This window comes from Leopardus geoffroyi, chromosome B1 (genome assembly GCF_018350155.1).
Source record: "Leopardus geoffroyi isolate Oge1 chromosome B1, O.geoffroyi_Oge1_pat1.0, whole genome shotgun sequence".
Lineage (NCBI taxonomy): Eukaryota > Metazoa > Chordata > Mammalia > Carnivora > Felidae > Leopardus > Leopardus geoffroyi.
In genome coordinates, this window is record NC_059327.1 from 66,445,686 (window position 1) to 66,473,235 (window position 27,550).

At 32.4% G+C, this 27,550-nt stretch overlaps 1 protein-coding gene across 3 annotated transcripts in view; it reads left to right on the top strand.

The window, feature by feature from the left end:
- The window catches only part of FSTL5 (follistatin like 5), a 766,041-nt gene that overhangs the window by 666,898 nt on the left and 71,593 nt on the right, over positions 1 to 27,550 (top strand). For all 3 annotated transcript variants that reach the window (XM_045464161.1, XM_045464179.1, XM_045464171.1), the window contains exon 13: positions 20,452 to 20,601. In XM_045464161.1, the coding sequence (XP_045320117.1) occupies positions 20,452 to 20,601 (150 nt within the window). The remainder of the gene's footprint in view (positions 1 to 20,451; positions 20,602 to 27,550) is intronic.

The following is a 27,550-nucleotide window of genomic DNA, read 5'->3' on the forward strand; positions in this document are numbered from 1 at the left end:
AACTTTACCTGCTCCTTAATTTAGAATGTCTCCCATCTGGGTAGGCAATGGTTATTTAACAAAATAAAAGAAAATAACATGAAAATAATCTGATGGGAAACTGGGGTATATTAGCTGCTTTATAAATATTGATTCCCCTTTATTTTTCATCTCATTTTTATGAGGTCTCAATGGAATGAATGCCTTAGATTTATATGGGAAAATATCAATTCTTTTATTTATAAATATGTACCTTACCCTTCTTAGAAAGATTTTTTTCTGTAAAATATTGGTACAGCATTCTGAAAATAAAATAATATCTAACAAAATGGGTATTAATCATACATATTAGGGATTATATTTTTATGAGGTGATAAATTATAATTATGTTTACATTGTCATAGCTCTATATATATCTCCACATAAACATGAATACACCAAAATATGTAAGATTAAAGGTATCTATGTTATTTATGTGTTCCCACACAAGTTTGGACATGCACCAAACTCCCCAAATAAGTTAAAATATTGGTAGACCTAATCATGGATCCTCTCCCAATACTCATTTTAAAGGTTAGCATGGCCATGAGATATGAGTAAAATAAATATTTAATAATTCCATTATTTAGATTTTTTACTTTCAACTCCTATTTTCAGCCTACCAGTAGCCAGTGTTGTCTTATGTTGATGTATGGAGACAATTCACATCTTAGGCACTAAAATGAGAAGAAAAATATAAGTGGGATAAGATAATTGAGCTTCCCTCCAGCTATTTTATAGGAAAAAACATGTCTTATTTTATTTTATTTTTTTAATTTTTAAAATTTATTTTGAGAGAAAGAGGCAGAGAGAGGCGGGGGGGGGGGGGGAGAGAGTGAGGGGAGATGGAAAATTCCAAGCAGGTTTTCAGTGCAGAGCCCAACACAGGGCTCAAACCCATGAACCGTGACCTAAGCCGAAATCAAGAGTTGATGCTCCACCGACTGAGCTCTCAGGCACCCCCAAGACCTCTTATTTTAAATGAAGAAAATAAATAATTCAATATGCCTGTGATTGTTTAAAACAAATGAAACATTTTTTAATTTAAAAATGTTTCGGTTATAAGCTAAATGGAATTATTATTTTTGCTAAATTATAGTTTAACAAGGAAGAAAACATTTAAAATTACACAAACAATTTTGTTTTGTTTTACAATCATATAATATCAATACTAAGTCCATTCTGAGTAAGGCATATATGTGTGTGTAAATAAATAAAGACATATAGGAAAATATAAATATTTGCTTGTGATAAAGCAAATCATGCAGTTTAATACCACATTCATATTTTCATAAAAGCATTATGGATGAAAATTCTGGGCTAATACAAAGATAATGTAGCATCAAAATGATTTAAATCAAAATAATTTTGTAGGAGAGTATATAAAAGCAAAAAAAGTATATTAAAGCAAAATAATTTTGTAGGAGAGTATATCTCTGATTCCTACAGGACCAGCAGTTTTGTAGCTAACTGACACAGATGTGTTTGTCATATCACAGAATTTGAAACTTCGGCGACTAACAGCAATAAGATAATCTGTGATATCCATAATTTTTATCTCAAAACCATCACCTCCTGAATTTGATCTGCAAATTTAGAGACAAAGAATTTTCTTCTTACATTACAAGTGTGCTATTTCAGAGTATCAGTAAATGGTTTAATGCAATTTAGTTGAATGCAAGTCTTAAGAATATCCTTTTTTAGAATGTGTTTTGATGGCTCTGGATGAGTTAATTTAATTATTTGGAATCTAAAACTGAGAAAGCAAGCAAAAAAGTGACGTGGAATTTTTGTGACATGTCTTGACAATAAGGATGTGAGTTTACTTACCTGAGTTTCTCTCTTTTTAAAGCCTTTGTCTATATAGACCTTCTTCTAAAACAACTAAAGTAGAAACTATATAGGATCATGCATCTCTCCCTACATGTCTGGGTATATATAGTGAGAAATTACATATTTACATAGATGTAAATTATATGTAATTTTCTATAAAAATTAAAAGTTGAAGAAGTGAAAACCAAACCCTGTGATGACAGCCTTCACTCATTTCTTTCAACCTGAGAACCATTATCTGCAAACGTCCATCTACAGTGAGTGTCAAAGCAAGGGTAATTACTAAAAACTAATTTACTGCATCAGGTTTTCCAAATTGCAGTCTCTGGAAATCTTATATTAAGCCTACATAAGAGTTTATGCTAGAAATGCATAGTGCAAAATGAGAGAAAATAAAAGGAGAAAAGTTAGCATTCCTGTATTATAAAAAACAAAAACTTACAAAAAATTTAATACTCTAATTATTATAATGGAAGAGTAAGCAAAAAGTAAGAAATACCAGATTTGCACTTTTAAGAAGAAGGCAACTATCAAATTAAAAAAAATTAAAGCTTATTTTTTTTTGAGAGAGAGCAAGCAAGAGAGCACACATGCACACACGAACGGGAAAGGGGCAGAGAGAGAGGGAGAGACAGAATCCCAAGCAGGTTCTGCACTGTCAGCACAGAGCCCAATGCCAGGCCTGAACTCAGGAACCATGAGGTCATGACCTGAGCCAAAATCAAGAGTCGAACATTTAACCCACTGAACCCCCAAAATGTGTATGTTTGAAATTTATGACCTTTCTATTGCTTTGAATGTTGATATTAAAATACCAAAACATTTCAGCTTACCAATATATTTTTTATTTTATATTATTTGTTTAATCTGTTTGATGTTTATTTCTTTTGGAGACAGACGCAGAGTGCAAATGGGGAAGGGTAGAGAGGGAGATACAGAATCAGAAGCAGGCTCCAGGCTCAGCTGTCAGCACAGAGCCCAATATGGGGCTCAAACCTACGAACTGTGAGATCACAACCTGAGACAAAATTGGAGGCTTAACTGACCTAGCCACCCAGGCGCCTCTGACCAATATATTTTTTAAAGCACTAAAAGTAATAGAGAGAATTGTGAATTGGCTAAAACTATGTCTTGCTTATAACTGTTAAATGCAGAATATAAAATTATTCAATGAATACCAAAAAGAAAGACACATTTCTTATGTGATTATTATAGTCCATATATATGAAATAAAGAGTACAGTAAATAAATTTTTATTTCATATTGTTCTGTTACTTTTTTATTCCTTAGTGTGAGATAAACTTAAATAATTGGTATATATACACAGGCACTTTCATGATATACAAGTATACAGAGGTAGAAGTAAGAAGAAATTGATCATGTTAAGTTTTGAGAATAAAAGCTCACGCAAAGCTATTTTGTTTTGTGTTTAAACACAAGAGAGATACCAATTTCAGAGTGTGTAAGCTATTTGGTGCTACATTTCTAGATTTACATTTCTAATTATAAAATCATTTCCTGAGCAAATTGTTGCATATTATGTGAGTAACAGAACCAATATAATTAATACCTGTATCTCTTTATTCTGACTTTATCTCTATATTTATCTCTATCCTTATCTCTGTCTATCTCTGTCTCTGTCTTTATCCCCGATCTTTTTATTTTGTGGAATTGTCTCGGGTGATGGTGGGAGGGTTAGCAAGTCTGAAAACCCTAGGGCAGGACAGCCAACAGGAAATTCAGGTAAGAGTGAATATTGGGATGCTATATATAGTCTGGAGTCTGAAATCCAGATAAAGCCAATAGACGGCAACTCAGACACAAAATGGTATTGAAGTCTTGAGTCAAATATGTACGCAGACTAGAAACTCAAGCAGACTTCTATGGGGAAGGCTTGAGGCAGAATTCCTTCTTCTATGGAAAACTCATTCTTAAATCTTAAGGCCTTCAATTGATTGCACGAGGACCACTCACATTATGGGAGGTGATCTGTTTTCCTTAAAGAACAATTATAAATGTTAATCACGTTTAAACAACTTTATAGCAACAAATAGACTGGTGTTGCCCAAACAGCTAGGTGCCATAGTCTAGTAATAACCCAGTTAACATACAAAATTAACCATCACATCTTACTATCTCTTAGTCAAGGGACTTATTAAATCCGTGTTTGTATACCCAATATTAGTACAGTGTTTTACCCATGGCAGGTAATCAAGCAACATTTGTTAAATGAATTTCATAAAAATTCCATTGTTTAGACAGTTGGGCTATTCATTCTTTTATGCATTCTTTAAGTCTAAACATGTATACATCTAATTTCTTCCTCACCTTAATACTGTTCCTTACTTCAGTTCCCAGAAAACAGTGTTCTTTTAATGTGTTTGTGAAAAAAATGTTTCATAGAATAATTTATCAATGGATTGTTTCAGGGTACATATAACCTCATGTGTCTATTAATTCAGGATCACATAGTCAAAATATACTGTGCAGATAAGTTGTAGAAGATAGTTTGGAGTTTTACTACAGAAAAAAAAAAAGCTGGTTCTTTGGGAATTTAGAAGATAAATCTCTTGAGTGAGGGTAATGAGTCTTTTGGAGTTTTTTTTTTTTCTTCCATGAAAGGATTAAACAAATATAACATTTATCAAGTCATTGTTGGTATTAAGAGAATGGAAGCACAATTTCCAATATAACTCATTAACTAGTAACATTAAGATGAAAACTGAAATATTGCGAATATAGAATTTTCCATCAAATCTCTCAGAAGATGCCATTTTCTTGCTTTAAATAAAAATTCAATTTTGGTGCAATGTCAGATTACATCGGGTTTCAGCTTTTGATAGTGAGCTGGTCAGGATTCATGCAACATGGTTATACTTTCATTCTCTTTCTTTTTTTCTTTTTTGTTACATAGCCTTACTAGATGATTTTTGCTATGTTTATCCTAGTTGTACACATGATTTCATCTCGTCCCCCACAGTATGAACTTCAAGCAAATAGAATTCTAACCCAGACTTATGAATTCAGAATGCAAACTGAAATGGGTTGGAAAAACGTGTAAATTACAGGCTCGAGGATGACAGGATTTTCCAAGATTACCAACCTTTTAACTCTTCTGGTTTTCAACTATTTTGTCATCTGTACTCCTTAATACCTTTTAAATTCCATTACGTCTGTGTTTGCTTATTATAGATCTAGCTGCGGTTCCTCACACATACCATGGTGTTACTTATTCTTTCATCGACCCTAGAAGAGCTCAAATGAAAATCACATATATTTTATCCTGCATGGGTCTTATATTTTGAGACACGAAGGTTTAATTACTGGGTTTAATGATAATTAAAATGGTGCTGAACTGCAGAGGAACATACTTTCTATAAGAAGTCTGATATGTATCACCTCTAAAATGCCTGTTTTCTAGGTCTGAAATTCCCATCTATGAAAATTACTTTACTTTTACGAATAAATACTATTAGTACTCTATTGAAATAGAATTGGTATATAGGAACAGATTGTCTATAGCATTCAGAATATTTAGATATTAAGAAATTGATGCTGAACTTAGAAATAGGGAAACACAGCAGGTGCACATTTCTTTCTCCGTTGGTGTTGTCTCTGGCCTCAAGCACTGCCGCCTTCAGGGTATTTATCCGTTCCATTAGTTACACCTCCAAATTTCCCTTTTCAGCGTTTCTTTCTGGTTCTAACCCAATTACTACTTCTCCAAACTCTGTCCACAAAAAATATTTGTTAAATCATCAGCTCCTTTATATGATGCAGACCATTCATTTCCCCACGAAGCCATTGAGCATCCTTTTGAATTCAAGGGCACTGTAGACTTCAGAAAGAAATGTTTCTCCATTTATTCTTTTCTCAATCGGCCTCCATTCAAACATGGCTTATAGTGAAAAGAGTTCTAGAATGCTGAAGATTTAAGCTTTTCTCCCTTTGTGGTTGCAGTGATGTCCTGCAAAGAGCTTCTTATAGAAAGTAATACAAACTACTTCTATATCTTAGTAGATTCCTCTGTAGATGTTAAAAGAAGTAAATATATGAAATCTTTGAAACCCTAGACTTAAAGAGGCCTTCTAATTGTCCAATAAAAATCACATTATTTTAAAAAATCTTGTATTGTGCTTCTATTAGACTGTAAGTATGTAAGCCTAACATTGGGAGAACAACAGTGGGAAACATGTAAATTGTGCAATAACATTTTAGTGGAGTTGAATAGCAGGTGACTTTATCTAAGAAAGCAGATTAAGTCTCCTTCAAGATTACTAATGAGAACCAGCCAAGTTACCTGGATAAATATGACCAAAAAGATATATATATCTTAGACAATCATTTGCCATCATTATGAAACATTTTATTCAGGAGAAATAAGAACTCATTATAATATAAAATACATTCTATGCACTTCAGAAAGAAATGAGTTCATAGCAATTTAATTTTCTCGATGGAAATTTCCTAAGGATAAAATTGAAGAGTTTTGTAAGAAATTATTCAGGAGTTCCTGGGTGGCTCAGTTGGTTAAGCGTCCAACTCTTGATATTGGCTCAGGTCACGATCTCATGGTTGTGAGATGGAGTCCTTTGTTGGGCTCTGCACTGGGCATGGAGCCTGCTTGGGATTTCCTCTCTCTCTCTCTCTCTTTCTCTCTCTGTATCCCCCACATGTGTGCTCTCTCCCTCTTTCTCAAAATTAATAAACAATTAACTATTTAAAAATTATTAATACAAATGTCTTTAAACATGAAACCTTTTTACTTGAGATTTATGAAATCATATAAGTATGTCTTTTACAGATTTTAAACTATAGTTCTGGCCTAAGATTTAATTTTATTCACAAGAAAGGTACCTATTCTTTATTTTATTTTTATTTTTATTTTCCCAAAGGAATGATTTGCATGGTAAAATAAAATGATGCAAAAAAAGCTTACAGAAAAAGTAGTCTTTTTTTTTTTTCTTCATGCTTCCCTATTCCCAGTCCCACTGCATGGAATCCATTTCATTTACTCACTTTAAGGAGTGTGCAGTATCTCTTGAATTATGAATTAGATATTTCCTGTTGGTGTTTCTTTATGAACGATGACAATTTTGCTCACATAATTCCTAACATTTCTCTCTCTGAATATGTTGAACATTATGTAATTATTTTAAAGCTTTTGTGGATTAGATTTAAAATTTTAATGGTTTGTTTAAATCTTAGTTCTTATTTTTCTTGAAATTTCCTAAAATTTCTATGTAACTTTAATTTCCCAAGCTCTTGCTTGATATTTTATTGTTTACATTTTATGCTTCAAACATAGTTGTCAAAGTTGCAACTTAATACCAAAGGCTAGTCATTTTCTCTAATATCATTTTCATATTTCAGATAGGTCATAAATCTCAGTTTGAATAATTTGAGAGGAGGTGTAGGAGGAAAAACAATACAGTAAATTAATGTCCTCAATTTTATTTTATTAAGTGTTTGAATTGTGAAGAATTAAAAATATTGCTGAAAGCACTTAGAGAGACAGTATGCATTTCTTTATATACTTATCATATAATGATTTTATATGTTTCCTACACGGAAATTGGAGATACAACTATACAATAAGAATTAAAAGAAGACAAAACTTAAAGCTCAAAATTATTGTTTATCTCTTAACTATTTAAGCTGCTAATTTATTGCCTATTAAAACTCCTTTTTCTTTATAATTTAGTAATTTTTCTTCAAGATTTTATTAAAGCAGTTTTAAACAACATGTTACAGATTGCTCAGTAAATTAAAGACAAACCCAAAGCGCACCTAGGGCTTGCCAAACAGCGTGGCAATCATTCCATTCCCTTTTTAAATCTCATCTCTGAAGTGCTAAAGAAAATGGAACACGAGCCACTATGGAGGGGCTTAACTACTGGCAGTCTAAGTTGCCTGAAATCACCGCCAAAGTGTTTCTCGTTTCAAGAACTGGATCCATTTACGGACTCTATCTTACGTGTACTTCCTTCCATCCTGAAAAAGACCACAGCAGTCGCTCCTATCTCATTTCTATTTTAAGATGAAAAACGTACTCCTATGATAAGAGCAGAAGAAAACGAGCTTAGTATATTTAAAAACCTATACACTAGTACCATTTTCATTGAAAAATAGTAACTTTTAATGAGTAAGTCATGGGGGTAGAAGAGGCAGCAGAGGGAATATAGTCAATGGTATCAGAATAGCATTGTGTGGTCACAGATAGTAATCAGCTTGTGGTGAGCACAGAATAAAGTATGGACATTTCGAGTCAGGGCATTGTCCACCTGATGCTAGAGTAACACTGTGTATACATTGACTTCAATTAAAAAAAAAGAACTCTTTAATGTATAATTTGCAGCATATAGTTATCTACTAATATAATTTCATAAACATTTACTTTACTGCTGATTGCTCCCTGTTGAAATTATTTAGAAAAATTAGAAATGTAATAAAATAATAGCATATCGGATTAGGTGATCTGTACACATTGAAATATTTTTAAATGTTTATATTTGAGAGAGAGAGGGAGACAGATCACACATGGGGGAGGGGCAGAGAGAAAGGGAGACACAGAATCAGAAGCAGCCTCCAGGCTCTGAGCTGTCAGCACAGAGCCTGACATGCGGCTGGAACCCAAGAACTTCAAGATCATGACCTGAGACTAAATCAGACGCTCAACCGACTGAGCTACCCAGTCGCCCCATTCTGTATACGTTTTGAAGGATTCACATAGAACTAACTTAGGCAGTTTTGGTGAATTCTCACTCAATACTGTCTTCATGTTATCACCCAAGAAGTTTTTTGAACTGGGCAGAACTCTTATGTAATTCAGTAGTAAAAAGGAGACAAGACAAAATATAGTTCTGTAGGAAATATAATAAAGAAAATGTACCTTTGGTTTGTATCCCCTTATAAAGAATGTTGGTGCAGAGATAAATTATTTTAACATAACATTTATTTCTAAAGGTTTACAAAATATAACTTAAAAATGGGCCTATTTTCATGGTTTTTCTTTAACTGATATAAACAAAGCAAAATACATAAGGGCATAAATTATTTGACCAATATTCTTTCACTGCATACCTATAAGAAATAGAATGTAAAGTCATTTGCAATAATCTTTAAACAGAAAATAATATAACATGTGCTAAAATAATTTTTAAAGACTGTTGACCTAAAAGGTAAAATGTAATGGTATTCAATGTAGGCATCCTGATGTGGGACAAGTTTATGTGTGCATTACAGTAAAGTTAAAAAATAGAAATGCATATAGTTATCCTATAAATAGCTTTATAATTTTTGAAGATAAATCTATCACCCTTCAGAATAATTTGCTTCAGTAAATAGTAGTCTTGCAAAAATGATCACGCCTGTCTTCCACATAAGGCACTTCTGTGCTAGACAATATGGAAAGATGGAAGGACTCGATCAAAATGACATGTCGCCATCTGCATTGTGAGATTATGTGCTACAAAAAAAGTTCAATTCCTAAATGATATTACACTCTATTGAAACAAGTGTAGATAGTCCAACAAGTATAAATTAGCTCTATTTATGCTTTCTTTTTCAATTTATACTTTTATGTCAACATTTTAAAAAATTTTTTAATGTTTTTATTTATTTTTGAAAGAAAGAGAGAGACAGAGCACAAGCAGGGGAGGGGCAGGGAGAGAGGGAGACACAGAATCTGAAGCAGGCTTCAGGCTGTCAGCACAGAGCCGGATGCGGGGCTCAAACTCACAAGCTTTGAGATCATGACTTGAGCCAAAGTCAGATGCTTAACCAACTGAGCCACCCAGGGACTCCTTTGTCAACATTTTTAAAAATAGTTACAAGGCAAAGTAAGCTATTCACAAGGACAGATTACATATGTATATTTGAAAAAGATAATCACTAAAACCCATCTTGATCCTAAACTAATGTTTTGAAACAAAAAATTGAAAAATGGGCATTATCAAATTTCATGTGTCACTACTTAAAAAAGAAAAGAGAGAGTGATGAACATTTAAAGGAAAGGACACCTTAGAACCTTAGATTGTTTTTGATATCCCATCTCATTTAAATTGTTTAGCTCTTTCCTTAAAAGTTTAACTTTGATTCATCTATATCCTGTGGACTTTAACGATAAGAAATAACTTAATATACTCCATTTTAATAGAAGAATTTCAAAGCATTAAGGTAAATAATCCAAACTGATGCATTTACAATGTCTTCTAAAAACCAGCAATTTTATTTTGACAGATTGCACTTCTCCATGCTCCTATCATATTACTTAAAGCATTTATAGATTTTGAAATAAATAATACCTGTGAAGTGGGTAATCAGGAAGGCAAAGGAAATGAACTCCTTAATTTGTACTGACGTTAAAAAAATGTAAGTTTAGTTTTGGGAGCTGTGTTTTAAAGGGACATTAACAAATTTTCTTTAACATTGGAAGGACTTTTATGTAAAGTTTAGGAGAGAATATATTGCTTCAAAATGGAAGAACTAAATCAAATGATGGAAAGCTATAAGGAGACAGATCTATGCTCTCAAGCCAAAATTTAAAAGTGTACATTATAAAGAAGCCTCCCTTTTTTCTAAATTAAAAAGAAAGAAAGAAAAAAAATACTAGATATCCAGCTGTGAGAAAAAATTGTAAAATTGTAGAATGGAAATGTGTATATTTGGCATTTAAACAAATATTTTATTCATCTTTTTAATAATGAATCTACTAATCAGTAGTTGGAAAGGACCATTTGAACAAGTATTCTCTATTTCCACTTAAAGAAACTCAAGTACAGAGGTGCCTGGATGGTTCAGTTGGTTAAGTGTCTGACTTCAGTTCAGGTCATGATCTCAGTTTGTGGGTTCAAGCCCTGTGTCAGGCTCTGTACTGACAGCTGTAGCCTGCTTTAGATTCTGTGTCTCCCTCTCTCTCTGCTCCTCCCCCACTCACATTCTGTCTCACTCTCAGAAATAAAATACAAACACTGAAACTTTTTTCAACAAAAAAATTAAAAGAAAAGAAATTATAAAATGTATTTGAAAGAAGTAAGCCCCATTTCCCATGATATTCATTAGTGTTCATAATGATGTCACTATTATAATGAGTTTTTCATTATTTTAAAGAAAAGTTTACACACTATAGCCCAGCTTGGTTGCTTTCATTCATTCTTTCTTTCTTTTCTTGTTTTTCTTTTCCTTTCCTCCCTCTTCCCTTCTCTTCTCTCCTCTCCTCTCCTCTCCTCTCTTCTCTCTTCTATTCTCTTTTTGGTCACTTAACTTCATGTGTTATCTGGTAAGGAAAAAAATTTGTTAATCTTATTTTTTTCCCTCTAGCTCACCATTTACTAATTGTGCATTGTAAAACAAAGTCAGGAAAAACTATTATTGCTCCTATACAAATCAAAACTTCATTATGTTAGGGAACAAAATTCAACACAACTAATAATTTAATTTCAACTATCCCCACTACTATTTAACCAAACTATCCACCATAAAACATATTGGCCCATATAATTTATACTTTCTGATATTGATCATAATTGTTCAATTTCTTTAGTGCTTGATATCAGCTTTTGATTCAACTTTTTTGCCAAACTCTATTTACTGGTTCTTCAAGCTAACTTTAAACCTTCAGTTTTTATATTTAATTTGGTCTCCCATTATTCAAATTTATGCCTTTCCCAACAGACATTAAGTTCCTGCCCCTGGGATTCTCAGTGCCTACTGGCATCTGGACCAAGCCCTAGCCAGGATTTCAGTTCTTTTGCAAGAACCAAGAGAAGCAAGACACAAACCATCTAGTCCTACATTTACAAAAGGTCTACAGTTTTCTTCTCTTATGAAGGCATTTGAAATTTTTATTAGCGATTCTTACCTAATGCAATATTTTTATAAACTGGGTAAAATATTTTCCATTTAAGCAGAATAGAAATAATTCAGAAAACTTTGGATTTTTTTTCTTTTTTGAAAACAGTTGACAAAATTTTAATTTCATGTCTTCAACCTACAGATGAAATGTGACAGGTGAAGTGATTTGCTCAATGTCACAGAACTTCCAAATGATAAAGGGAAAAAAATCTCTTGAATAATTCTATCTATGCATCAACTATTCCATACTTAAAGTAACTCTCTGAAATTCTTAAATATTCACAGTGACTTCTCTCCAAAACACTATGAAAAAGTGAAAAAAATCATATGCAAAATATGTAGACTATTTTAGTTTCATGAAATATAACCCATAGGAAATTTTCTATATGAAAATAGCAGGTAATATTATGGATCACTTAAACTTTTCAAGCATTATTTTATTTAATGTACATAATAATCCTATGTGATACATAATATTGTTATACCACTGAGATAAACAAGGGCCACGAAGAATATTTACACAGTTAATATGAGTGTATTACCTCTAGGTCTGGTTGACCTCAAAGTCTGTTTTCAAAACCTCTCTAATGCACTGTCTCTAAAGAGATACTGATTCTCAATAACTGTAATGTTATCAGCTCCATTTTTATTGTAACACTAAAAAACATAAATACATCCTTTTTATATTAAAAGAAAGGATGGAAATTTTTGTAATGCGGTCTTTGTACTTTTAATATACTAGAATCAAAATCATGCTATATGACAGTTTTCTAAGGCCAAATTAAGGCAAATGACCTCCTACATTTCTCTGACTACCTGTGCTTTGACTAGTATGAGCTAGACTGTTTATGACACTTTAATAAATGAAATGGCAAATAGAATTAGATAAATTGAATATACATAATTATATACATATATATATATACATAATTATAGAAAAAGTTGTATTGCTCAGGTTATAAATAGTGATTTCAATTAAAAATTGATAAAAGTACTTAAACTTCATGGCCTTTCTTTTTAAAAAGTGGTCCAACAGGGAGATAACCATTGATATTAATTTAAATTAATACATTTTTGTAAGATCTCTTTTTTTAATATCACTAAGCAAGATCAACAGAATACATTATATTCAGTGTATTAAAAAAAAGCTTAACCTTGATTATAGATATTTTTATGTTATGAAAACTATCCTAGGAATCCCAACCTAAACAGTACAAAAGAACCTTTGTTTCATTTGTCTTGATTCACGATAAACTGAACAAATCCTCATTGGAAATAATTATTTACAGTCTATTGATAAAGTGAACACTATTTTTTCAAGTATTTTATATTTCTACTTTTCTATATATCTCAGTTGACTCAGATGATGACAGTCGGGATTTAAAAAAAAAAAAAGCTCAAATCAATGCTTCTTAAACTATTTGTGGGGGGAAAGAATCACTTTGATTTTTGCTCAATTTTTCTTTTTTTTTTTCTTTTTTAACCAGTAGGTATTTTTCATCCCAAGAAATCCTCCAGGCAACTTTGACACACCCAGACTGGTCTAAATTCTGTTTAAAGAGATGTCTACTAGTCATATGAGCACATGGCTATTATGCCAATGCCAAATTGCTGCAAAAGATTCCAAATATATTTTAAACATATATTTACTGAAGAAATATTGTATCTTTGCTATTATGTTTGGAAAATGTAAAAATATAGGAATAGCAAAGGCTATCATTTTAATTAAGATGATAGTACATGGTTATATGCCAAACTATGTGATATAAAATATAAAAGCTATGGAAGTTGAGACAAGAAGGAAATCAGTAAGACCCATAGTAGTTAGGGATAAGTTCACTGGAAATATTAGAAATATGACTGCCAAATGTAGATTGAAAAGAATTTGATTAATACAAGGTATGGTGTGCTTTTTAGTAGCTATGGAAAATCATTGGTGTTTATGAAGTTTTGGTGAGAATATTCTAGCTAGGGAACAGACTGTTTATTGCAGGTAAATGAAGATTATAGTTACACATTTTCAGTAAGATTTTTTAAATTTCTTTCTTTAATTTTTTTTCTATTTGCAAGGTCCCTCAACTCCCCACAATTCTTAATTATTGCCAGGGGAGGCAACTCTCTTGCCAGTCTTAGGAACATGACTGGTAGAGAAGCAGAAAAATTAAACAATGCAGAACTACTAAAATCAATTTATTTTTAATAACTAGTGACCACATCAGCAAGAGAACCAGGTCTGCAATATATCTATAAATTTTCATGTTGATCAAAACGTCAAATTCTCTTTCTCTCATTCTTTGACTTAATATAAAATTCTAGTAGTTCAGTACTTACCTAAGAGTGTCTATATACCACCCTTGGGTGAATCCAATGCCTAAATTTGGTATATCCATCTTAGATCACCTTATATGTTACATGCTTATTTCTGCCTTTTTAATAATATTTTATTATAATATAATATAATGCCAGTTTATTTTTATTCACAGCTCAGTATATTACATAACGCCTTTATAATCCAAATTATGCAAAAGATCAGATACCTACTTTTCTGTATATCTCAGAGAATTCTAACCTATTTGTATTTAATTAGCTTGCCTTTTGTGTTTTGTTCCCTTTGCCCCTAGTCCTGACATTCCTTAGATTATTGTCTACTTTTAAACAAGATATTTTACATATCAACTATACTTACATTTGTATGCGGGCCTACACATGATTATTATTGTTAATTTTACTCTATTATTTTGCTACTCAATAGTCTTTATTTTATAAAATTACTTAGTTTTTTAAAGTTTCCAAATATAAAACAAACCTTATTATCTATCTCTAGATGGAAAAGGTTTATCTTTCTATACCATCTGTGTATTTCTCCTTCTCTATCATATATCTCCCTATCTATCATCTATCTGTAATTTACCTAAGTGTGTTCATGTATGTGTATTTCACTCTTTTTACTTTCTATTTAGTTTTGAATCACCTTTAATATAGTACACATTTTTTTTTATTATTGTGGTGGTATTTCAAGTTGTTCATTTAACAGATTTTTTTTCTGTAAAGAGACTGATAATAGAAGGCCTGGTGGTTGGCAAGGCCACAGATTAATTTCTTTGTGTCATCTGACCATAATTACAATAATGCAATAAGAATGAATGCACTCTGAGAAGAATTTAATGTAAAGGAAATAAAGCAGAAAACCAAGGTCTGAGGCTTACCTTTTCTGAAATCATAATTAAGGAGCATAAGATAAAGAAGTCACTATAGACAGAACTTAATAGGATTTAAATAATAACTAAGATAGGGTTATATCCAAGAATGAGATCAACAACATTTTATTCTACAGAGGTTCAGATAGTAAATATCTTAGGCTTTCCAGTCCACATGATCTTTTTGTCTGCTATTATAGCATGAAAACAGTCATAGACAATATTTAAATAAATGAACGTGGCTGTGTTCTAATAAACCTTTATGCAAATTTGAATCTCATATAATGTTTACATGTCACAAAATAGTATTCTTCTTTTATTGTCAACCGCTAAAAAATGCAAAAAAATGTTCTTAGCTGTTGGGCCACATACCAGAGTAGGAAATGGTATGAATTTGGGCAGTCCCTATCAAAATAACACCAGCATTCTTCACAGAGCTAGAACAAACAATCTTAAAATTTGTATGGAACCAGAAAAGACCCTGAATAGACAAAACAATCTTGAAAAAGAAAACCAAAGCTGGAGCATCACAATCCCGGATTTCAAGCGGTATTACAAAGCTGTAATCATCAAGACAGTATGGTACTGGCATAGAAACAGACACTCAGATCAATGGAACAGAATAGAGAACCCAGAAATGGACCCACAAATGTATGGCCAACTAATCTGTGACAAAGCAGGAAAGAATATCCATTGGAATAAAGACAGTCTCTTCGGCAAATGGTGCTGGGAAAACTGGACAGCAACACGTAGAAAAAAATGAACCTGGATCACTTTCTTATACCATACACAAAAATAAACTCAAAATGGATGAAATACCTAAATGTAAAACAGGAAGCCATCAAAATCCTCGAGGAGAAAGCAGGCAAAAACCTCTTTGACCTTGGCCGCAGCAACTTCTGACTCAACACATTTCTGGAGGCAAGGGAAACAAAAGCAAAAATGAACTATTGGGACCTCATCAAAATAAAAAGCTTCTGCACAGTGAAGGAAACAATCAGCAAAACAAAAAGGCAACTGACAGAATGGGAGAAGATATTTGCAAATGACAAATCAGATAAAGGGTTAGTATGCAAAATCTATAAAGAACTTATCAAACTCAACACCCAAAAAACAAATAATCCAGTGAAGAAATGGGCAAAGGCATGAATATACACTTCTCCAAAGGAGACATCCAGATGGCCAACCAACACATGAAAAAATGCTCAAAATCATTCATCGTCAGAGAAATACAAATCAAAACCACAATATCACTTCACACCTGTCAGAATGGCTACAATTAACAGATGTTGGCGAGGATGCGGAGAAAGAGGATCTCTTTTGCGCTGCTGATGGGAATGCAAACTGTTGCAGCCACTCTGAAAAACAGTATGGAGATTCCTCAAAAAATTAAAAATAGAAGTACTCTGTGACTCAGCAATTGCACTACCAGGTATTTATCCAAGGGATATGGGTGTGCTGTTTTGAAGAGGCACATGCACCCCAATGTTTATAGCAGTACTATCAACAGTAGCCAAAGTATGGAAAGACTCCAAACATCCATCGACAGATAAGTAGATAAAGAAGATGTGGTATATATACAAACAATAGAGTATTACTCAGCAATCAAAAAGAATGAACTCTTGCCATTTGCAAATACATGGATGGAACTAGAGGGTATTATGCTAAGTGAAATTAGTCAAAAACAAATACCATATGACTTCACTCATATGAGAAATTTAAGATACAAAACAGATGAACCTAGGGAAGAGAAGAAAAATAATATAAAAACAGGGAGAGGGACAAAACATAAGAGACTTAAATATAGCGAACAAATAGTGGGTTGCTGGAGGAGCTGTGAGAGTGAGGATGGGCTAAATGGGTAAGGGGCATTAAGGAATCTACTCCTGAAAAAAATTTTTGCCGATCTTCGCCTTACTTGAATGAAAGAACATTTTAGGAAGAATCAGTGTCTGAATAGCCAAATGCATCAGAATTTATGAGCAATCTGAGAGCAGGCGTTCTCTTCTATTCATGATTTTGTTTCCAAACATAGTTTTGTACAATATCTCTCACATAATATGAACTCAATAAATGCTTCCCAACAAAAACTAAAGAATAATGATTGGAAATTCTGAGGCCACTGGTGATCTTTCCTCTTTTTAAAGAGCTAGGATGATGAAAACCTGTCTGAAGTATGAACAATTTATATTGAAAGATCAAGAAATGGAAGTAAATTTCGAGACAGCTTGTTCAGTGTCTGAAGAGAATTGGATGGATGATTGGAAGGGAAAGATGATGAAATCCAATTAATGTTTTCTTATTCTTTGCTTCTTAAATTACAGAGAATGTTCATGCTTGAATAGTTGGAGACATAGATAAAATTTCAAATGAAATATAGGGCAGATCTTTCTGAAGGCAAAAGACAGGTGGACAAATCTATGATTGGAGAGAAGGATGAGAGGAGGGGATAATGACAGACACTTGCTGAGTTGGATGCAAAGAAAATGGAGGTGCTTATGACAAATAACATTTGTCCTTGCCATAAATAATGGAAGGCATGTTGAGAGGGGGTGTATGAGGAAGAAGAGGAAGGAGAGGTGGGAATTTAGAAATTTGAGGAATGTGTTTTTAATAGAGAGTCAATACAATAAATAAAAATGGCAAAGTATAGAAAACAAATGCATATATCCATCTATTTGACCTACTTATGTTTAGAAGTCAGGTATCATCAGCACTGTTTTAATCGTTAAATCCAAACTTTCATCATTGCTAGAAACATGTCTTGTTTGCCTTTAAAGTTTTGGAAGAGAATAATGCATAGACAGGAATTGTGTATTATTAAATGTCAAAATGACCCAAAGGGAAATAGATAAGTTCTAATTGTGGATTATGAATTGTCTTTTTATTATTGATGCTCATCCTTATTAGTTCTAATATCTTATTAATTCCTTTTACTCTAAATGGTGGTATACGTTTCTATAAAAAGTGATTTAATTAAACTTCTCAATATAATTCCTGACAATTTCCCTAATCCATATGTATTATCTTAATTTTATTTTGCATCTTTGTTTTTTTTTTTTGAGGTTTTCTTTTACTTCATTAAATGCCTAAGGCATGTGAAAAAAACATTCCTCTAAAATTCCTATCCCCAGAAATAAATATTAATCTATGTGATCTGAAAAAATAAGAGTGTCGTTGCAAAATGGGACCTAATAGACTCATCAGAAATAATGGCATAAAGTGAAGCAAGGAAAACTCAGGGTGGCTGTCAGGAAACTTTTAATGGCTTTGTAAAAATGATTGCGAGGCTGGTCAGGGACATCTTATGGGGACAGCATACAAATAGGAAATAATTCCCAGCAGAGCAGTTTATTTTACTGTTGAATAGTTCTGTAGAAAACAAAGGGGTGGAAATTGCTCCTGGTTCAGCAGTTGTTCCGCTAACAGTGATGTGTCAGGTCACTCACACTTCCTATTATTCTGGCAGATTTTCTTGGTAGCTTTTACACAACAGCAAAGAATTTGTAAACAATTTCCCAAATTCAGAGCCTTTCATCAATCTTAGATCCCACTTTCTTCCCACATCTTCATGCTTCTCAAGTACTTACTTTATATAGTGCTTGATTCTCACAAAATAGGTTCCTGTCAAAGATATTTAATATGCTTCTGAAGAAGCTTGTTTGGCATAGAAAATAATGTTTCTATTCAAATTCATTTGATGAATGAAACTATAGTGGGCATGTGCTGAGGACAGATTTCTGCCTTCAGGTTTGTGATGCCCACTTAAGGGTGTCATGGACATGATTCAGGATGAACCCACTGGTAATCATTTTAGAATGACTGCGGTATATTCTATATAATGAAGTTAATTTCATACCTCCAGAACTACCAGAAGCATATATAGGATTGTTTTTTTTTTTTTTTTTAGGTTATGTTCTGCAAGCCTGGAACAACCTGTACTGGTTTTGTTTGCTTGTTTTTACTTTTTATTTTATTTTTTAAAATCACTATCATTATATATTCTTGGTGATTTGGCCATACCTGGAAACTTCTGGACTGAATCTTAAAATCTTAAAAACTAGATCTTAAAATCTAGTGGAACTGCCAGATCCTCCCACAATCAGATCTGAAGTTCTCTAAAGAACAAAAACATCAGACCACATATTGACCTTCTCATTCCACAGTGCTATGGTTTTTACATTATTTTCTATATGTTATGCAGATAGAAAATCAACCTACTATGTGCTGCCTCAAAAGGATTATATTATTGTGGTATTCATTTTAATTACTAAATGTCGCATGTGGTTTATTTCCTGTCAGTATTATCTTTAAATGAAAAGAAATGCTTAGTGGTGATCAGGAAAACCTTGTTGATTTTATTTCATGATTATTGAATACAAATGGTAAATGAAATGTATGATGAAAAAAATTCATTTGAATCAAGGAAGAAGCAGAGTATTCTAGTTTACCTTAAGAGTTACTAACTGGAGTATACAAATCAATAAGTTAGACATCAGTAGTCAATGATCATACCAAAATCATAAAACAAATGAAATGCTATGAAGAGTGTTTATCATTACATCATTATCATTATATAAATAAATATCATTACACATACATTTTGTGTATAGCTCAACAAATCTCTCTTCTTAGCAGTTTTCTAACTGTAGGTAAATTGAGAAAATTACAAACCAAAAAGACCAGTGAATAAAAGAAAAACCTGAAACAAAAATAATGAGCTAAATGACTTTTCTTCCATTTGTGATGTGTCTGCCAGCACTGATCACCAGGGCTTATGTATCCCTTCAACATGCGTTTATTGACAAAATTCAGGAAAGGAGGAAATAGAAGGCATTGTTAACCTCATTTATGGGCATTTAGCACAAGCTATATAATATTCAACCAGAAAGAAGTTGTAGGGTGAAGGGGCAGACAGAATAAAAAGGCTTGGGCAGATTAAAAGACTTTGTAAAATTTGACCTTGATACCAAATTGGAAAATAAAATATAAAATAAGCATTCTGAATACTTGTTAATAATTTTTCTAAGACTCTGATTCTCCATGAATTAGAATTAGAAAACTTTCAATCATTTCCAGTGGATTTGGAGGCTTTTGAAAAGACCATGGAGATGCCATGGGGGCAGCCACAGATGCTGTGATAACCTCTAACTATACTTTGGTGTGGCATTTAATGTCTGGTAAAGAAGCTTAGGAGTGGGAGACTTGAGAGAAAACATTGAATTTATCATCTATATCTGAAGTTACTGAGTTATGAATTAGGTAGTAACAAATGAAAGGCCAATGTCCTATTAGAAATAAGTAATTAAGGGCTTGATGAAATTTATATTAGAGGGTTATTCACATTGATTTATTTATACATTTAATGAGCTTAAATGTGCACTATGTATTGTTTTATTTAACAGACAACTTTATCTCTCTGTGTATGTTTATATTTAACATTTGATGTTGAAAGTAGTAAGGCATCAAACATTAATTTTGCTCCTAATATGTCATACCCATGTTATAATTTAAAATATTCATTTTTCGACTATTTTCTAAATTATAGGATGAAGTATGTCCCAAAGCTGAAGGAGATGAAATTCAGAGGTGTGTGTGGGCCTCAGCTGTTAATGTCAAAGACAAGTTCATTTATGTTGCACAGCCAACTTTGGACAGAGTCCTTATCGTTGATGTGCAGTCCCAAAAAGTTGTTCAGGTATGCATGATCCCTGCTTTTTAAGGTGATATTTAAAAAAATGTCCTTTTATGTAATTCTTCACCAGGTAACTTGTACATTGCCATTTGATTGTCTTTGGTAACTTGTTTCATTAATTGGATAACTGGGAACTGTATGCATTTTCTGCAAAGTCTCCTCTCATTCTGCTGCTTGAACTTAATGAATTTAGAAAATAATTAATTTTTTCTTATTTTCAGAAATTTGATTCCATAAACACATCATAATACTAACATGACTAGTTCCACAAAAATGAACCTAAGAATTGCTTATTCTGTTTAGAGCAAGAAGAATTCACATCAGAAGTTAATTAAGGTGTTCCTAGTTACTATTCCAGAAACACTATTATCTCTTTATTTTATTCTTAACAAAAGCCAAAATAATAGTAGACTTTACTAGATAATAGTAGTGTAGTAGGTTTTAGTATAGTAGTAAAACAAGTCAATAGGTGCATAGGTCAATGACAGAGAAAAAACTCCTAATAAAAATTATCATGATCATGGTTACAAAAAAAACATTCTGGTTTGAGTCCCCAAACGTTTCATGCTCTGCTCCATCCAAAGTTGTTGAACCTAGGCAATCTGGTTGTACTCCACTGCACAACAGCAAACCGGTGGTACTGGATTTGCTTCTAGGTAGTTTGGTTCCAGTGACAGGGCCCTTGACTCACGATCTATTGCTTGACAGCTCAGAGGAAACAAACTTAAAACAGTTTTATTAGGTATATCTAATAACGGATTAATAATTATACATATCTCATAAAGTGATATTTAGAATTAACTGGGCAGCCTGGGTGGCTGGCTAATGTCATGATATCACAGTTTGTGAATTCAAGCCCAGCGTCGGGCTCTGTGCTGACAGCTCAGAGCCTGGGGCCTTCTTTGGATTCTGTGTCTCCCTCTCTCTCTGGCCCTCCCTGGTCGTGCTCTGTCTTTCTGTCTCTCAGAAATAAATAAACATTAAAAATAAAAAAATAAATAAAAGAATTAACTCAATTAATGCATATAAAGCATTTATAGCAGATCTTGGCATATATAAAGACTTTTTTTTGCATCGATATTGGTTTGAAATTGAATATTGAAGTAGCTATTAGTCCCTCTAATGATTCCTGACTAGAACCACAAAAAGTGGTAATAAGTCCAAAGTTAGGGCTTTTCGTTCTAAGAATCCTTAACAGCTTCACATGAATTTATCTAATCACCCACCCACCCATCATCCATCCATCCATTCATGCTCTACATATTGATTGCCTACTATGAGATATTTTTGGTATTACAAGTAAAAGAATGAAAAGTGTTTCTATTGAAAAACTCTGGTTAGGGTTACAAATTTACAGTGGACAATTAGTATAATGGTTTAATTTCTAATAAGATAACGACTGGTATAATCATGAGAAAAAGGATGCATAACTGTTCTGGTAGAAAACCTATCTAAGACCTCCAGAGTTACATGATTCTCATATATATAACCAATCTAATGGTTCAGTACCTATTATGAGAATATATATCTTTCTGTATATTTCACCACTTATGCTTCTGTCTTTGAGACTGCTGGATTTTGAGCAGGTTCATTTTATCTTGATTTCAGCTGTAACAGAGGCCATCAAATTATAGGCATTCAGTATGGGATTATTTACATTCTAAAGCTAGCAGGTTAATGGGGACACCTGGGTGGCTCAGTCCGTTAAGCCTCCAGCCTCAGCTCAGGTCATGATCTCAAAGCTTGTGAGTTCGAGCCCCACATCGGGCTCTGTGCTGACAGCTTGGAGCCTGGAGCCTGCTTCGGATTCTGTATCTCCCTCTCTTTCTGTCCCTCCCCGGCTCACGTTCTGTCTCTCTCAAATAAATAAATATTTAAAAAAAATTAAAGCTAGCAGGTTAAAATTAGAAGTATGTTTCAGAAATAATCAAACTGGTTTTTAAATTCAGTCTTCCAACTATAAACCTACACTGACTAAATATGTATTACCTACTAGATCCTCAAAAGTGAGTAAAGCTAATATCACTTATCTTCATATAATCACTATCTTCAGACAGCAATGTAAAATTTTAAATTAATAGAAAATATTGATAATGAAATGTTAATGCAATGGTAAAAGTCACATAAATTATATTATTTTTCATAGTGCCTATAATTACAATGAAATATGAGAATGTAAAAGATACTATATAATACTGAATTATTAAAAATAATATTATGATATATCATGATTGTGGAGATTTTTCAGACAAGAATCTAACATTTACGTTTTTATAGGTTAGAAAATTGGGCCCCATCCAAATGAGTCCTCCTTATGATCTTGTTACTAAAATAATAATACTTTATTACTCCTTTTGGTCATTGTTCAAAGATAATCATTATGTGTATTTCTGCCACCATAAATAAGTATTGACTAATTTTGAATATGACATATATGACATAAGTGGAAATATATAGTTCCATTATTTGTATCTGGCTACTTTGCTGTACATTATAATCATAAGATCATTTCATTTAAACATAGCTGTAGTGTGATTCTTTTTTTGCTGTAGGGACATTGATTATAGTTAATTATCATTGTTTGTTGATTCTGCATGTGAAAGTTCACCAAATTCATTTAGAACCAAAAAATCAATGCTCATGGTGCTTTTGTGGTCATTCAGGGACATGCACAGAGTGGTGAAAAATTTGTCACCCAACATATATATTTCTAGCAAAGATTGAACTTGAAGAGACTCTGCCTTCTTGCTTCAGGTTTTATACTGTAAACAAGTCGTCTTTCAATGGTCTATTTAATACCATGTGTTTTGCATTTTTGTGGTTTTGTGGGCAATTTTCCACTTAAAATGACTCCTAAGCATAGTGTTGAAATGCCCGTGTAAGAAGGCTGTGATGTGCCCAATGGTAAGCTTCATTTAGCCATGAGTTGTAGTACACTTTGGCCATGAGATCAATGTTAATTAATGAACAATATATATTAAGTAAAGTGTCTTTGAACAGAAACACACATGAAATAAATTTAAGTATTGATTAGTTGATGAAAACCTTTTGACCAGAGGCCCTTAGGAATTGAAGTATGTATTTCCCCTAGGAACAATGGGTTATTATTCAGAAATTCAGTGTTTATGGTAACTTTATAGAAACAATTACCAATGATAATGGAATCAAATGCATCTTAATATACCAGACATTATTTATCCATTAACAATAGAAAACATAAATTACAGAAGGAGATTCCAGAAAGGAGGTAATATTTTTCAAACCGGGAATGAAAAAAAGAAAAAAAAAGAGGAAACAGTATTTAGGTCAAAATGAGTGATAATAACTGAGCATTTACTATACTATAATAAAGAATATTTTATATATATGTGTACACATATACACTGCATATTATTTTTATTTTATAATTTATAAAATAAAATATAGTAAGCCTTCAGATTTAGAAAGGACAATGAAATCTAAATGGAAAAAAAATAAATATCAAAGAAGAATCTTAAAATGGCAGATGAATTACTATGAGAACAGCAGCAATTTTCTCAATAACAATAATGGACACCAAATGAAAGAGAAACATTATTAAAGGGCTTAGTGGAAATAAAATATATTCTAATATTATAATATGATCAGGGAAAAATAATTTTGAAACAAGAGCATTATTTATTGTGTCAGAGACACAAAAACAGATATTATCACTAAGATAAACTGAAATAGAACAGAAACTGAAACTGTTTGCTTCAGGAATAAGGAAAATTAACTGATCAGTAAGTTTGATATGATAGTGAGCAAGCAATTTGGTAAATATATGATATATTAAAATACTAACTTTCAGTAATAATTAGGATATCCTCTTAGTTTAAGATTGAAATGTTTAGGGGCACCTGGTTGGCACAATCGGTTAAGCATCTGACTTCAGCTCAGGTCATGATCTCATGGTCTCTGAGTTTGAGCCCCAAGTCATACAGCTCTGTGCTGACAACTCAGAGCCTGCTTCGATTTCTGTGTCTCCCTCTCTGTCTGCCCCTCCCTCACTCACACTCTGTCTCTCTCTGTCTCTCAAAAATAAATTAAAATGTTAAGGAAAAAATGTTTTGAAAAAAAAGATTGAAATGTTTAAAAGAGTGAAAACACAAGACAAAAACAGTGATATGAGTGTTTAAGTACTGTACATAATACGTAAACAGGGAAAGGGATGATTTGTTTGCAATATTTTAAGATTTTTGTATTATTTTGGAATGGGAATAATAACTAATTATCCATACATATGTTAAGTATGCTTATTAATGTTACAAGCACTTATCTTTCAATATTGTGTCTGTCTATTAAAAAATGAAAGGCAATGAAAAACTTACAAATAAATACACTGGGAGAAAAAATAAATAAGAAAGACAAATAATAAGGATGGAAAATCCCAAATAAATAGAAACAAGTTTAAACAAAATGATAGGATACAACTGAATACATTTATTTTTTGAGGAAATTTCATACTGTTTTCTACAGTGCACAAGAGTTCCTTTTTCTCCCCATCCTCTTCAATACTCATTGTTTCTTGCTTTCTTGATTTTAGCCATTCTAAGGTGATATCTTAGAAAATATTATGTAGATTCCTCAAAAAATTAAAAAATAGAAATATCATATGATCCAATAATTCCACTATTGGGTATCTCCCCAGGAAATATGAAAACACTAACTCAAAAAGATATACTCCTATGTTTATTGCAGCATTTTTTACTATAACAAAGGCGTGGAAGCAACCTAAGTGTCCATTGATAGGAATGGATAAGGTAAATGTGATACACAATGCAATATTACACAGCCATAAGAAAGGATGATATCATGTCATTTGAGACAACATGGATGGACCTAGAGGGTATTATGCTAAGTGAAATAAGTCAGACTGTGAAAGACAAATATACTATATGTGTTCACTCATACGTGGAATCTAAAAAAAAAATAAACAAACAAAATGCAGAATCATACTATAAATATAGAGAACAGACTGATAATAGCCAGAGAGGTGGATGGTGGAGGGTTGGGCAAAATACATGAAGGGGAGAGGGAGATACTGGCTTCCAGTTATAGAATGAGCGAGTCACAGGGATAAAATACAGAGCAGAAGGGATACAGTCAGTGATACTGGAATAGCAATGTAATGGGACTATATTTACGGTAGCTATATTTATAGTAAACATAGCATAATGTATAAACTTGTAAAATAACTAAGCTGAAACTTAGTGTAATAATGTGTGTCAGCTATACTCACGTATTAAAAAATAATAAAATAAATAGAAATTAAAAAAAATATGTTCACAATAACAATAACTGAGGATGGACTAACGTAACTCAATGAAAAACAAAAAAGAGACCTGTCAGCCTGAATAATGAAAACCTAGCCATATGCACATTATGAGATAAGAGATAAAAGAAAAATTGACGTGTAAGGACAGTGCAGATGATGCAGGAAGTATGCTAAAAAAATAAAAAAAGCTCATATAGCTATATTGACATCAGATTTTAAAGGAACTTTAAGGCAACAAAGTATTAAGTTAAAGAAAGTTACTTGATAATGATAAAAGGTTTACTTTATTAAGAAAATATAAGACTAAAAACATACATGATTGCTTACAATTTTGTAAAGTGATTATTGCCATACTACTAGTAGAGATTGACATATGATCAAAGTGAGAAGAATTTGATAAATCTATACTTGACCAATCAACAAAATCAACACTATATGTGAATTGAACAACAGTATTACTATGCTTGAACAGATGTACGTGTTGGGCTTTGCATCCGGCAATGATTAATATATACATCATCACTAAACATTTTATTATATCTTTGTCCATTAGGGCCATTACAAAGAGCATACAACAGACTGTGTAGATTATAAACAATAGAAGTTTATTTCTCACAGTTCTGACTCTGGAAAGTCCAAGATTAAGGTGTCAACATGGTTGTGATCTGGTGAGGATTTTCTTGCTGGTTCATAGTGCCATCTCACTGTGTCCTCGCATGGTAGAAGGGGTGAGGAATCTCTGTAGGATCTTTCTTTAAAAACACTAATTCCATAATCTCCATGCTCATGACCTAATCACTCCCCAAAGGCCCACTTTCTGATACTATCATCTTTGAGAGTTAAGATTTTAGCATATGAATTCTGAGGGAGAAACAAACACTCAGACCATAGCATTTAGTGAAAATGACCACATGGTAGGCTACACATTAAGTCTCAAGAAATAGAAATGAAATTATTTCATACTGATTTTCTGACACAATGTTAAGCTATTAACAGTACCAAAGTAAATTTAAAATATTAATATCAATATCAAGTAATATTGATAACCATAAATAAATATGTTGAATCCAAGTAAGACTATGATTTGAGGGTTTTTTTCCTTAATTAAAAAAATTAATAATAGGTAAAAATAAAACATTTAACCAGATAGTTTTAGAATTTAGCTAAAGAAAATCAGAATAATCTTTATGAAAGAAGGAAAATATAAAGACAAATATATACAGTAAAACCTTGGTTTGCGAGCATAATTTGTTCTGGAAACATGCTTGTAATCCAAAGCACTTGTATATCAAAGCGAATTTCAAGAACCATTCGCTCACTTGTGATCATGTGATTTTTGGTGTCATGTACTACTTGTATTGCAAGACATAATTAGCTTATCAAGTTAAAATTTATAAGAAATGTTTACTAATCTTGCAGAACACTCACAGAACAAGTTACTGGCAATCCAAGCTTTTCCTGTATATATAAATACACAAAGGAATAAATGTATAAAAGACAAAAATTGATTTATTAAAAAAAAGACTAAGTAAAAGTAAACTCTGGGAATTTTGGCAAAGAATAAGGACAAAGGTCACGATTAACACTATTAGAGTTGAATAAAAGAATATATAACCACAATCCTAGCAGAGAATAGAAGAAACTAAGAAAGTATTA